The 14499-nt window shown below is 41.8% G+C and overlaps 1 protein-coding gene across 1 annotated transcript in view; it reads right to left on the bottom strand.

The window, feature by feature from the left end:
- Positions 1–14499, bottom strand: part of TSHR (thyroid stimulating hormone receptor) — a gene marked incomplete at both ends in the record, with an annotated part of 92505 nt that overhangs the window by 14477 nt on the left and 63529 nt on the right. The window contains one exon of the mRNA XM_079767712.1: positions 5367–5444. Coding sequence (XP_079623838.1) covers positions 5367–5444 — 78 coding nt within the window. The remainder of the gene's footprint in view (positions 1–5366; positions 5445–14499) is intronic.

Genomic DNA, 14499 nt, shown 5'->3' with positions numbered 1-14499 from the left:
CTGGGACAGAGGTATCCAGGACTAATAGAGTCAGGGCTGAGGGAGGGCAGAGGCGAGGGAAAGAAGGCATGGGGGTGAGTTGAAGAGAGCCACACACTGTAACAGGCTATGCAACCGTAAGTAATATATCCATGGTAACCCTTCAGTGGGTCAGCCCACCTGCTGAGCCAGGTCATACTCCTCACAATATGATTTCAGCACAACACACTTCGAGACACTATTCTTCAGCCGAAATTATGTTTTCCTTTTCTTTTTTCTTCTCTTTTTCCCAATTACAGTTTATATTATATTCATTTCAAGTGTACAGCCTAGTGGTTAGATATTAATATAACTTATGAAGTGATTCTCCTGATAAGTCTAATACCCACCTGACATCATTCGTAGTTATTAAAATATTATTGACTATATTCCCTATGCTGTTTATCCCTGTGACTATTTTGGAACTGCCAGTTTCTCTCTCTCTCTCTCTTTCTCTCTGAGTTCTTTGAACACATCCTATGTTTTCCTTAGATTTATTTATTTTTCTTTCTCTTATAATTCTATTAGAGGTTCGGTGCACGAAATTCATGTATGGGGGTGTGTATCCCTCAGCCCAGCCTGCACCCTCTCCAATCTGGGACCCCTCAAGGGATGTCTGACTTCCCTGTGGGATCGGGCCTAAACGGGCAGTTGGAATCCCTCTCACAATCCAGGACTGCTGGCTCCCAACTGCTCGCCTACCTGCCTTCCTGATTGCCCCTAACTGCTTCTGCCTGCCAGCCTGATCACCTCCTAACCACTCCCCTGCTAGCCCGATTGATGCCTAACTGCTCCCCTGCTGGCCTGGTCACCCCTAACTGCCCTCCCCTGTAGGCCTGGTCACCCCCAACTGCTCTCCCCTGCAGGCCTGGGTCCCCCACAACTTCCCTCCTCTGCCAGCCTGGTCACCCCTAACTGCCCTCCCCTGCAGGCCTGGTCCCTCCCAACTGCCCTCACCTGCTGGCCATCTTGTGGTGGCCATCTTGTGTCCACATGGGGACAGGATCTTTGACCACATGGGGGCAGCCATCCTGCTTATTACTCTTTTATTAGATAGGATAGAGGCCTGGTGCATGGGTGGGGGCCAGCTGGTTTGCCCTGAAGGGTGTTCTGAATCAGGGTTGGGGTTCCCTTGGGGTGTGGGGCGGCCTGGGTGAGGGGCCTGTGGTGGTTTGCAGGCTTGCCACGCCCCCTGGCAACCCAAGCGGAGGCCCTGGTATCTGGGATTTATTTAGCTTTTACAATTGAAACTTTGTAGCCTTGAGCGGAGCCAAGCCTTCTGCTTGCTCTGTGGTGGCAGCCATTTCTGTTGGGATTTATTTATCTTCTATAATTGAAACTTTGTAGCCTGGAGTGGAGGCCTGGGCCGGCCAGGGTGTGCGGAAAGCTTGGCTTCCTCCATCGCCAGGGAAACCCAAGCCTCCCTCCTGCTCTCTCCGTGGCTGCAGCCATCTTGGTTGGGTTAATTTGCATACTTGCTCCTGATTGGCTTGTGGGTGTGCCTTGTGGGCGCAATGGAGTGATGGTTAATTTGCATATTACTCTTTTATGAGATAGGATCTCTGTTGTCACTCTACCCCTCATCTGAAGACCATCTCAAATATCACCTCCCTAAATGAGGCCTTTGTTGGTTACCCTAACCAAAAATGATAATCTTGATTCTCTAATGTCTCTTATGGCTCTTTTTACATTAAATTCACAGTGCAGTTATTTATTCCCATTTCTCCAAAATTTGATTGTAACCTATTTAAAAGCAGAGGTTGTGTCTTACCCTTCTAACTTTCCTGGCATTCAGTAGGTGCTCAGTAAAATGCCTGTAGAAAAAGTGAGTAAATGCACATGTTGCACGTGTTTTTTTCAGATTAGCCATTTCTTCTTAGAAAGGGAAGAGAAAAGGGAGAGAGGATGGGGGAGAGCTAGTAGTTATGACTAAAACTGATTTTATTTAGGCCAAAAATTTTACCCAGGATAACAACTTAATAATGAAAAGACAAAACAACACAATTTTTAAAATGGTTAAAATACAGACTGATTCATTTGCCTGTCACCATAACCATTATTGCTTGTCTCATTTTCGGTTCTTATAAGTGTATTTCTAACTCATCTAGGGGAAATAATGAACAACATAGACTGATGAACAAGAACAGACCCAGAAACAAGGAGGCATGGATCAGACTGTTGGGCCTCAGAGGGAGGGTAGGGAAGGGTGGGGGTAAAGGGGAGAGATCAACCAAAGGACTTGTGTGCAAGCATATGAGCCTAACTAGCGGTTAAGGACAACAGGGGGGTGGGGGCATGTGTGGGGAGGGGTATGGGATGGGAATGGGGAGATGAGGACAAATATGTGATACCTTAATCAATAGAGAAATTAAAAAAAATGGTTAAAATATTTGAACAGACATTTGCAAAAGAAAATATACACATGGATAATAAGTACAGGAAATGCTCAACATCATTAATAATCAGGGAACACAAAGTATAACCACAATGAGATACCACTTTATTCCCATTAAATGGCTAGAATAAAAAAGATTGATAATGCAATGGGTTTGCCAACCTGCAACTCTTAGACCTCACCGGTGAGAACAGAAAATGGGACAACCATTCTGGGCAATATACTCAATATTTTGCAGTATTTCCTATAAAGTTAAATATACATGTATCCTGTGACCTAACAATTTTACTTGTAGATTTTTACACTAGAAAAATAATAAGCTATGTAGGTAGGTGTCTATAGGATGGCGGGGCATTAGGGGACTTTCTGGATGAAGAAAATGTTTTAAGCCTTTACTGGGATAGAGTGGCATAGTTTTGCTAAAACTCATTAAACTTTACACTTGAGAAATGTGCATGTTATTGTATATAAATTGTACCTCAATAAAAAATGAGCAACCTAGAAAGTCATGTATTCAACACTCCTGTGCACTTTAGGAATGCCCAAAAGAGCCCTGCTATACTTCTTCAGCCATCTAACAGTATGATCTTGTGATGATCATTGAGTAAGAAAGAAAAACATAAAAAGGATTATTTTTTCTGTACACCAAGGTGGCAGAGCCATGACCCTTAGATTTTTCAAATGATTAGTTTGATCAGCGCAAAGAACAATGGTTAATTTTGAAGTTTATTTTTTATTGATACATGTAATGCAAACTCAAGGATATTATACGAGATTAGAGGCCTGGTGCACAAAATTCGTGCATGGGGGTGTGTGTCCCTCAGCCCAGCCTGCACCCTCTCCAATCTGGGACCCCTCTCACAATCTAGGACTGCTGGCTCCCAACTGCTTGCCTGCCTGCCTGCCTGATTGCCCCTAAACGCTTCTGCCTGCCAGCCTGGTCACCCCATAACCACTCGCCTGCCAGCCTGATTGATGCCTAACTGCTCCCCTGCCAGCCTGATTGCCCCTAACTGTTCTCCCCTGCAGGCCTGGTCCCCCACAACTGCTCTCCCCTTCAGGCCTGGTCCCTCCCAACTGCCCTCCCCTGCTGGCCATCTTGTGTCCACATGTTTATCAGTGATTCTCAACCTTTCTAATGCCATGACCCTTTAATACAGTTCCTCATGGTTGAGAACTGCTAGCAGGGTCGCCTAAGACCATCAGAAAACACAGATATTTACATTACGATTTATTAACAGTAGCAAAATTACAGTTATGAAGTAGCAACGAAAATAATTTTATGGTTGGGGGTCACCACAACATGAGGAACTGTATTAAAGGGTTGTGGCATTAGAAAGGTTGAGAATCACTGCCCTACCTGACACTTGAGGGATAGTGGCCATCCTATATAATAAAACCCTAATATGCAAATCGACCGAATGGAGGAACAACCAGTGGAATGACAGGTGGCTATGACATGCACTGCCCCCCGAGAGGGAGGTGACTGGTGGTGGTGGCGGGAGGGTGGTGGGAAGGGTGGTGGTGGCGGGAGGGTGGTGGGAAGGGTGGGGCCAGCCAGCAGGTGGGTGCCAGTGGGGGCCCCCCAAATTGCCTCGCCTGCTGGTCACCCCACAGATGGCCCTGATTGCCAGCCAGGCCTAGGGACCCTACCCTATGTATTGGGAACAGTCTCTTACATTTAAAAATTAAAACCTGGCGAAGCTACTCTAACACTGAAAAAATACAGGATGATGCAATGATTACATGCATGGACTCCGGCTTGCACATTTTGTGGTCAGCCCTGATTCTGACACTTACAACTGTGTGACAAAGCCAATTACTTAACTTCTCTCTGCTTCATTTTTTTCACCCATAAGATGGGGAAAATGGTACTACTGCCTCAGAAGGATCATGTAATGTACTACTTTTTATAATTAGGGCAAAAAAAAGTAGATGCCCATACAACAGCAAGATGCCTTTCACCTGTATGAAAAGTATGGTCACCGGTGCATGCAGCATCCTGGATTGCGAGAGGGATGTCCAACTACTGGTTTAGGCCCGACATCCCCTGAGGGGTCCTGGATTGCGAGAGGGCGCAGGCTGGGCTGAGGGACGCCGCCCTCCCCCCCCAACCCTCACCCCTGCCCTCGAGCACAAATTTTGTGCACCGGGTCTCTAGTCTGTATATAAAAATATTATTAACACTTAATTTGTTCTTCTTTTTTAAAAGCATAAATATACATAGAGCCTCTACTATTTCCTTTGATCTCTACTGATTGACTGGTGCTTCTCCTGAGGTGCTGTGCTCCATTGGCAGGGACTTGACTAGATACTCAGTGAGTTTCTAAACTAAGGCCAAACCAAGGGGGGTGAAAAGACAGCACTGATGGAGAGGCCAGAGGAAGATGGAATTGACAGAACTTGATCAATGTTGGACATGGAGGTGTACATCAGAGGAAATTTACAAATAGGTACTTTTTCCATGATGTTTCTCCATGACGTTCACATCCCATCTTCCCCAACAATAAGTTCTTCCAGATATGAATACAGCTATCACCTATATTCTTCCTTCTTTGTGCCAGGCATTGTGCACCTAAGTTTTTGTGCAAACTAGAGTGCTTGCCACCTATTTGCAGACCTCATGTCTCAGAATTTTGAAAACAGCAGCTGTTCAAAAATGTCTGTTTTTTTCCCCATGAGAGGGCCTCCCAGGCATATCCACACCAAAGTGGCTGCCTGATTAGGCAGCAGGATGGCACGGTGGAGTGTGGGGCCTTCTGAGTCTCAAAGAACAAGGGTTTTCTTCCAAACAGTAGCCTATACAGCTGGGCAGAAAAGTACTAGCAGAAGTCTTTGTCCAAGTCAACAACATTCCCTACCCACAAACAGCTGCTCCTCCTAATGCCTACCTCTCGTCCAGAAAAAGAAAAGAAAAAATAGACGGATATATTCTTTTGTTCGTCTTACTCACAGCAGGGTTGGTCCACTGTATGCTCCTCCAAATGCATCTTTGTCAATAACTGACAGATATTTATTCTTGTTCAGGTAACTAGAGAAAGAGAGAGAAAATAGATTAGGTGAGATTAAGCAGATTAATCGAAATATCAAAACAAAATGTGAACATGGTCCCCGTAGCTATTAAGAATTGGGAAATTGCCCTAGCTGGTTTGGCTTGGTGGATAGAGCATCAGCCTGCAGACTGAAGGGTTCTGGGTTTGATTCCAGTCAAGGGCACAAGCCCGGGTTGCGGGCTCCATCCCCGGGGGGGAGGTGCAGGAGGCAGCCAATCAATGATTCTCTCTCATCATTGATGTTTCTATCTGTCTGTCCCTCTCCCTTCCTCTCTGAAATCAATAAAAGAATGTTTAGGAAAAAATTGGAAATTTAAGAATTACTTTCTATGGCTTAAGCACTCCAAATATATATATATATAGGTTTCAATTGTGCAAGGTTTATACACATTAATTATGGCATAAGTCTTTGAAAGTGAGCATGTTGTTTAGTATGCATATATAGATTTTACACAAGTTATCTAATTCCCTGTTTTCCCAGCCAGTGGCAACTGTATTTTTCAATCATCTTCAATACCAAGTGATTTATAATTTCTTCTCAGTATTTATCAGTATTCTCATTTACTTAAAAAGCATATTTTTATTTATTTTAGAGAGGAAGGGAGAGGGAGAGAGATATAGAAACATCAGTGATGAGAGAGAATCATTGATTGGCTGCCTCTTGCATGCCCCCTACTGGGGATGGAGCCCGCAACCCAGGCATGTGCCCTGTCTAGGAATTGAACCATGATCTCCAGGTTCACAGGTTGATGCTCAACCACTGAGCACACGACCTGGCTTCCCATTTACTTTTGAAGACTGGGCTTCAATCAGGAATGGAATGAAGGTGGTGAATGTGGTGAGTGGTGATGGGGACTGTGAGGGATTCAGAACTTTTCTTTGGGATAGGGTTTCCAGATTTAGCAAATAAAAACACAGACCAGATAAACAATGAATACTTTTTTAGTATAAGCATCCCCCGTGCAATTTTTGAAACAGTCTTATACTAAAAGTTAAGATTTGTTGTTTATCTGAAATTCAAATTTAATTGAGTAACCTATATTTTCTTTAACAATCCTATTTTGGGGAGTTAGCTTATGCACATGAGATTACAGAGTATATCTTTTGTGGAAGGGTTTGATGGGAACATTGAGCTTTCCAGTTTGAAACACATGGGGCATTTGATGTTAAAATATTTTTGAAAATATATTCAAGTCACAACGTGAGTCTGACACATAAAGTTACTTCCAAATGGAAAGAAGCTTCCAAGCGTTTTAAAACTGGCTTTCCCCGCTAGCCTTTTTAGAGAACAAAATGGTCTAAAAAGAAACAAAGCACATATATATCCTTGTTATGAAGTGATCTAAGTTTATGCCTGTTTAGAATAACTTACCCCATAGCCTAATCAATTGAAGAGTTAGTGAGTGAGCCCCTGTTGGTGCAAAATTAGTACAGTGCAGACCCTTAGGAGGTATGCTTAGATACAGATAATGCTTCTTTCATTCTGTTTATGGTGTTTGCTCTTCATGATGGAAAATTCTCAAGGATGATGGCTAATAATAATAATAGTATGATATGAGGACTCATGGTCAGAAGGATTCCCTTTTCAGAGCCCTCACAGAGAAACCTTCTTGGTTAATTGGCTGTTCCTCTGTTTCTCTGAATCAGGGGTGAGGAGAAGGAGGGTGGCTCCATTGGTGGCTGACTTGAGGGGAGGCAGCCTTGGTTGCTGTTCAGATGGCAAAGGCAGAAGCAGCGTGTCCATGGGGTTCCTGCCCTCAGCCTCTCCTGGTCCAGCAACTCCAGGCTTCTGTCAGGGATGGAACTTATTCTGAATGAGAGATGGAAGCCAGAGCCAGAGATGGGTCCCAACTAGAGCCGTTGGAGGAAGGAGAGTTTTACCAACCCCAATGAAGTCTCCCTTTCTTGGGCAGGATGAGCGATTAACCCAATAACCACGAGGTCTCATACTGACGTTGTAAACTTCCTAAAGTCGCTGCTAGCAGGTTTTCTCATCACACTCTTTTTTTTTTTTTAACTTTTAAAAACCAGTGTTTATTTTGCAAGCAAAATGCTCAAGAAACTTTAAAAAGGTCCAAAGGCCTAGAGATATCCAGGTTCCAGTTAAGATTATAGGCAGATGCTGACCGCTGGTTTCTTCATTGCTAATGCCTAAATTTCAATGTGCTCGATTCTGCACTTCAATATGCATGATTCTTCTATTTGGGGAGCAGTGAATTCCTCCGGCTCTCAGCATACAACAACATTTACCACAATAAAAATGATAAGAAAAACAGTGGCAGTAGCCATCATAGTCATTGCAAAGGGAAATATTTTATGACCCAGGGAGAAATCTGCCACAGCAAATCCAAGAATCAAAATCATTAACCTAGTAGAGAAAACAAAGTATCATTTTCAGAATCTATATGAACATTTTCCTTGGATTATTCTCTGCAACCAGGTCTGTTGACTATAAACTTGAGATGTCAAATTCATGATGAGTCTTATCTTGTATTAATACAACTCTTTCAAAATGAAATTTCATCACACTATTTGCTCATCATCTGTCTCCCCAACCAGAATACAAGCTCTTTGTCTTATTTATTGCTGCGTCATTGGTACCACATTCAATGCCTCTGTAATTATTTGTTGAATGAATATGTAAATGAAAAAAAAATCATTGCATCTGTCCTCCAAAATAGTGAGGTAGGTGTTGCTAAACTCTTAGTGTGACACAATATGATTGCCTTAAGGGAAAAAGAATGGAAAATGAAAGATTAGAAGACTCAGCATATGGCGTGGTGGCCAATTGACCTTCTTTGATGGCTGTGACAAGGCAGATGGTTTACAAATGCCATAGGGATGTGGCTCAGACATGGCCTTTACAGGCAGTGGCTGGACGCCAAGCTTCCCGGGCATTGTTAAATCTGAAATGGAAGGCTCAGCTCATCTCATACATATACAGGGCCCAATTAAGATGCTACAGCAGCCAATATGTGCTTTCTGGATGAACGGCTATCACCTAAGGTTCTCAGTCACAGGCTTCCTCTAATTATTGTCTGACTTCTTCAACTCATGTGTCCGCGGAGTTCCTTTGCTCAGTGATAGAGCAGGCAAAGAGCCAGCTTGGAGAAAACAACTGGAGAGAAGATCTTGAATAGCATGATTTCATAAAAGGCCAATTAAGCTCAGCGTAAGGGCCACGCTGGCTTGTGTCTCTTTTTGTATTCTTTGGACCATGCAGCTCGCAGAGCACATTCTGTCCCCAGACCGCTGAAAGTCAAGTAACGACTGGTGAGCTCATCTCAGTTTTTCCTCATCATCCCCAAGTGCCGCGAGGGAAAATCGGCTTGCTCTCATCATTAGGAATCACTGTAGAACTAAATAATTGCTTGTCCAATTCTGCAGTGTTTTTGTCTGATATTCAATATGCCCCCAAGGAGGCTGGTTGATAAGCGTTGTAGATTACCAGAAATGCTGCAGGAGATTTCAAACTGGGAAAGCCAGCCAGAGTCCAGGAGGGGAGAAGGAGGATGGAGGGAAGGCGCAGCCAACTTGAACGGAGATGAACTGAGTCTTGGGGGAGGCTGTGTTCTCTAAAACCAACATGATTGTTTGGGCACTTTACCTCTTAGAAATAATTGGGTGCTTAGAAATGAAACTGTCCCCCTGCCTTTAGCATGTGGAGGGCTGCCTTATTTAGCTTTTAACCTTGGGTTCAGATGGTTGATATACCTTCCATCTGAATCTAAAGGACTGGATGGGGGAACATCTAGATAAGCTTTAATAGCCAGGAAGAAGTGCTTTCATTGGCCCCATTTATCACATAATATTTCCTGGGAATGTCGGTCTAGTTGGGGAGCGGTGTTGAAGAACTCAGTATGTACTATGGATACAATGTTATGGCCTCACTCTTGGGACACACCAGCCATCCAGTGAAAACGAGGTGGATGAATCAAGAAAGTCCAGTTGCTGGGAAATTCCTAGCTAGAGGCACCCTCTGTATTATGTTTAGATGAGGAAGTGTGTCAGAGGGAGAAGTATGACACTGTGGCAAGGGAAGATGTGGTTGCTGCTGAGCATTGCTCTCTGGGACACATTCAGCTCTAAGATGGAATTTTAGCCTGTGTCTCCATAATTCCGGTAGGGGACACTTGGGCTGGCACCTGTTTGTGTTGTGAGACCCTCATGGGAACACTTCTGTGGGGAACCGTAGTTCCCAGCCATAGTATTTGTCATTTGGAATTAAAGGGAACCTTTGCCCAGCCCTCATTGCTCTGTGGAAATCCTTTGGTAGCAGAAATCAGGATACTTGTCTGTAAACAGTCACAGGTGAGAAAATACACAGGGTTTCAATAGGAAGAGAAAGCCAGCCTTGGAGCATCTCCCACAAGCTGTTCAAACACTTACTGAGAAATAATGGCTTGCTTAATCCTATAATCTTCTCTGTCGTCATCTTTTCCTCAGTGCTCCAATCTGCAGTGTTTTGCTTTTAATCAGCTAATATGCGATGCTAATTAGTACATGAATTGTGTTGACTTCCCTGTTCATAATGATTAGTGTTTCATTCTTAGCACATCAAAATGGTAGTCCCTCCCCCCCCCCCCCAAATGTGTACTGTCAGATAGTAGCTACTTACTGGAGTTTGACAATAGAAAATACAATGCAGAGAATTAGGCCTTTTGAGATAAGCAGCACATTCCCACACCAGATTGGGTGGAAACAGAGGATGGAAAGGAGGTTCCAAAGAATGAACATGTGGCTTTACTTGCAGTTCAACTTCTGTGGAACAGAAGATGCTCTTTTTCTTTATTAATTTCACACCTGAGTGATGACAGAGTGCTTGGTTCCATGTGAAATCACAGGACCACGTGCTCTTCCACGTCTGCCACTATTTTCGTGAACTTTTAACTAATTACCCAACTGTTGCAGAGGCACCAGCGCTCATTCTCAATGTGGAATTTGTCCAACTTGGCTGCAGTCGTGTTCTTCAGTTTTACTAACAAAAATGGGTCACAATGAAGCCAAAGCTGCTAATTTCAGTAAATTGGCATGAAGCGGATGATGGGGAATAAATGTTCTTTGGATGACATATTGTTTAAATTCGAACCTAGAGATATTTGAACACATTTTGGAGAATTTACCAAACTGTTAGCATGCTATGTGTGAGCTTTGAACACTAGGATAATCATGGGATATTGATGTGTGTAGATGAGTTTGAAATCACAATTAGCATTGATAACAGAGGCATCAGTCCTGTGTTAAAATCACAAAGTGAATACTATTTCATTATTGCTATGGAAACTTGACCTCCTTCTACAGGTTAACCCTTATCTTTCTCTAGTCCCAGGTCCTCCTTGTCATGATCATCTTGATTTTGTCTTGGATTTACATGATGCCTTTACTGAAGGGCTAAAGCTAAGAAAAAAATAAATTTCTATCAACTAGGAATCAGAAACTTAGGGTAGAATGATGAAGAGATGGAACATTGTTTTATAACAGGAAGAGAGTTTCAACTTTGGATTCAAAATACTGATTGGTGGGAAAAAAGATCTTTGTTTTTTATTATGATTTGATCTGAACGTTCAAACCCAAAAATATTTTTATCCATATACTTCTTATCCTTATCCCATGCTTGTCCATTAACCTTTATCAGGAATTGGGAGAAATAGACAGTATTTCTCATCACACAATGGCCATTCTCACCAAATATCTTTACCTAGACCAGAGGTTAACAAACTATGCCCATCCAGTCAAATCCTGCTTGCTGACTGTTTTTGTACATAAAGTTTTATTGGAACACAGCCACACCCAGTTTTATGTATTGTCTATGGCTGCTCTCATACTACAATGGCAGAGGTGAGCAGCTGCAACTGAGATCCTATAGCTCAGAAAGCCTGAAATGTTTGCTCTCTGGCCCTTTCCAGAATGAGTTTGCTAGTCTTTGATCTAAACTTTTAAAAATCAAGAAACAAATGATTTTTTATTAAGAAATATTTCCCACATTGGTTGAACTCCTCCAAATAACTTTAACATTTCACATGAAAATGCCAAAAAAGTATGGTGAGATGGTGCACTGCTTTCTGTGTTTCAAGAGATGGTTACAATGGCTAGAACAGACTGTAATTCAGGGCACCAGTGAATTAAAATCCATCATCTCCAATAGAACAACGCTCCGCCATCAGCTAGGCCTCTCCAAGAGCTCATGAGATGGTCTGAGGAGAAAGCTGGTGGGAATGTTGAGTCTCCCTACATAATTTGTTCATAGGTTTAATTTCAGAAGACCACCAGATGATCTGAAACTCTCATGAGCTCTCAGATTCTACACAGGCCACCTCTATAATCAACCTTGTTAAGTTTACCTGCCTTACAACAAGGTGGTATATTAAAAGAATCTTCTTGAGTAACATTACCCCAAAAGACCAGAGCTTCAAGAGTTTCCTAGGAAATTCTACATGCAGTATCCCCATCTTGAATACGAGTAATTCAGTATGCTTTATTAAAAGGACAAGCTAGTCCATCTAGATACTTTAACTTTGTACGGTCATGAATAGCTTATTTTTTATTTACTTATTTATTTTTAGTCCTCACCCAACAGTATGTTTATTGAATTTTTTAGAGTAAGGAAGGGGGGAGGGAGGGAGGGAGAGAGAGAGAAAGAGAGAGAGAGAGAGAGAAACATTGATCAGTTGCCTCCTATACTCATACTAACTGGGAAAATAACCCACAACCTAGGTATGTGCCCTGACCAGGAATCAAACCCACAACCTTTTGGTGTATGAGACGATTCTTTAACTTAGCCACCCAGTCAGGGTGGTCATGAATAGCTTTTAAAAAGAAACACTAATAAATTTACAATGGAAAGAAAGTTCAGTGAACACAGTTTGGGGACACTCCCTCCTACCCCATTTCTTCTCTTACCAACAAAAGAAGAGAATTGGGGACAGAGATTATTGTTTCTTTGTAAATTTTTCTCTTTTCAATAGAAAATGTCTCTAAACTCCTTTGATATTCTGTAGCTGATTTTATGGCCAAAGCCATACACTGAGATCCACTTAGCCCAGCAGAGTGTCCTAATTATAGAAGATACAATTTTGGAAATCTCTTAAAGTCTTTGTGCAGTTCTCTAATCATGACCTAAGGCTAATTATGAATAGGTATAAGATATTTTTAAGAAAATGGTCAATATACGTGGCCCAACTTCAACCCCAATTCTTTGAATTTAATAACTGTTTGTCATGCCAACCTTTCATTCAAGGTTGAAGGACCTTATTTGGAAGCTTGCTGAGTTGGTGTATGGGTAAAGTCAGGTCTTTACTGACTAATGACTGTTTTCTGAAACTTCTGGTTGTGTCTTGTCTTAAGTGGCCTCCTTTTCTCTCACATAAGTCCACTCTTCTTCCCAATTGCAAGATGTTTTAGCTTTCGTATTTCAGGCTGAGTTAAGAAGTATAAACATTCTCCTGGGCTAAGAAACAAGTGGTCAAGGTGGAGTTGGGTGAACAGGCCTTGGTGGTGGTTGGCAAGTCAGCAATGATGAATTATAGCAGGACACAGGGAAGAGTCTTGAACCAGGGGATCCAGGTTTTGGCTTTGGCTTGGCATCTAGACAGTTCTTTAAAATTTAAAAAGCCAGGTTAAACACACACACACACACACACACACACACACACACACACACACACAAAACAACAACAACAAAACAACAACACAAAACAAAACAAAAAAACACACACATTTAAAAAAAGCCACGTGTTCATTTTGGGCTTCATATGTAAAATGTGATGATTAGGCAAGAAGGTTGATATAGGTTTTCCACATTAGCAGTTCTTGGTGTTTGCTTTCCATTGATCACACTGGGGGAGTTTTTAAAATCCCTATGCCCTGCCTACACCTGGACTAATGAAATCAGAATGTCTGGTGGTAAAATCTAGGCACCAGTGTTTCCATATCTCTTCGGGTGATTCAAATTGGCAGCCAGTATTGAAAATCATTGCTCTGTAGACCTTAAAGTCTGAATTTTATGTACCAAATGTCTATCCTTAAAAAATGGTAACTGAAGATGATGGAGGGTGATTCCTTCCAATGACTAAATGTGGAAAATAAAGAAGCAAATAATTTAAAGCATAGATGCTAATCTTGGGCTTAAATTTTTTTTTTTCTGTAGAAGCAAAAGTTTTAGAAATGAATTATGTTATATCCATGGTTAGTTTCTGGTTCTTTTTCTCGTCCATCATTCTGGAAAGTCAGTTTTGGTTCAGACAATAGTCACCTGGACATACTGAATTCAAAAGCCATATTATCAGCTCTGTTTGAAGGTTTCTTCACTGTTCCTGCCCCCTTTCTTGCTAATGAGGTTCTCTGTTGCCTTAATGATAATCTCTTGATGTCCCCAATGTCCAGAACAATGTGACAGTCTTCTGAATCTTTATACCCTAAGTATTTACAAACTGCCTTAATTATTTTAAGAAGTCCCAATACCCTACTTCTGGGATGATCATTTCTCTCAGGGTCAGGCTTTCTAGGAATACTTGAATCAAAGAGGAAAATATTTGGTTAGATCATGTAACATCAAAATCAAATGCTAATAATTTTAAAAATGTAGTAAATCTAGGGGAAGTCATACTTATATCTCCAAGCAAGAAGGCAATGCTATTGTACATTCAGTTTTCAGATATTTTCCATCTGAAATGCATATCTGGATCTGGGTACATTTCTCCTTAATGTGCTTTGACCCTTGATATTTCTCCCTTCAAGTTGACCCCACCAGAATGTAAGTTCAGTGTGATCAGAGAGCTTGTTCATCTTTGACTCACCAATGAATAACACAGCACCTGGCTCATTGTAGGTGCTCAATAAATACGTTGAAAATGAAGGATTGTGTGAGATATGTATCATAAAGTTAAGTTGGAAGCAGAGTCTCTCTAATACTACAAATTTTGATATATAAGCATTCTTAGTACTCTACTGAGTCTTTTAGACTTCACCTATATTTATTTTTAAAATTGACTAAAATCAACCTAAATGAGCCCATAACCAGACAATGTAGAAAAA

The sequence above is a fragment of the Cnephaeus nilssonii genome (assembly GCF_951640355.1).
Source record: "Cnephaeus nilssonii genome assembly, chromosome: 4".
Lineage (NCBI taxonomy): Eukaryota > Metazoa > Chordata > Mammalia > Chiroptera > Vespertilionidae > Cnephaeus > Cnephaeus nilssonii.
The sequence above is the reverse complement of the archived record's forward strand: the minus strand, read 5'-3'. Positions and strand labels throughout refer to the sequence as shown.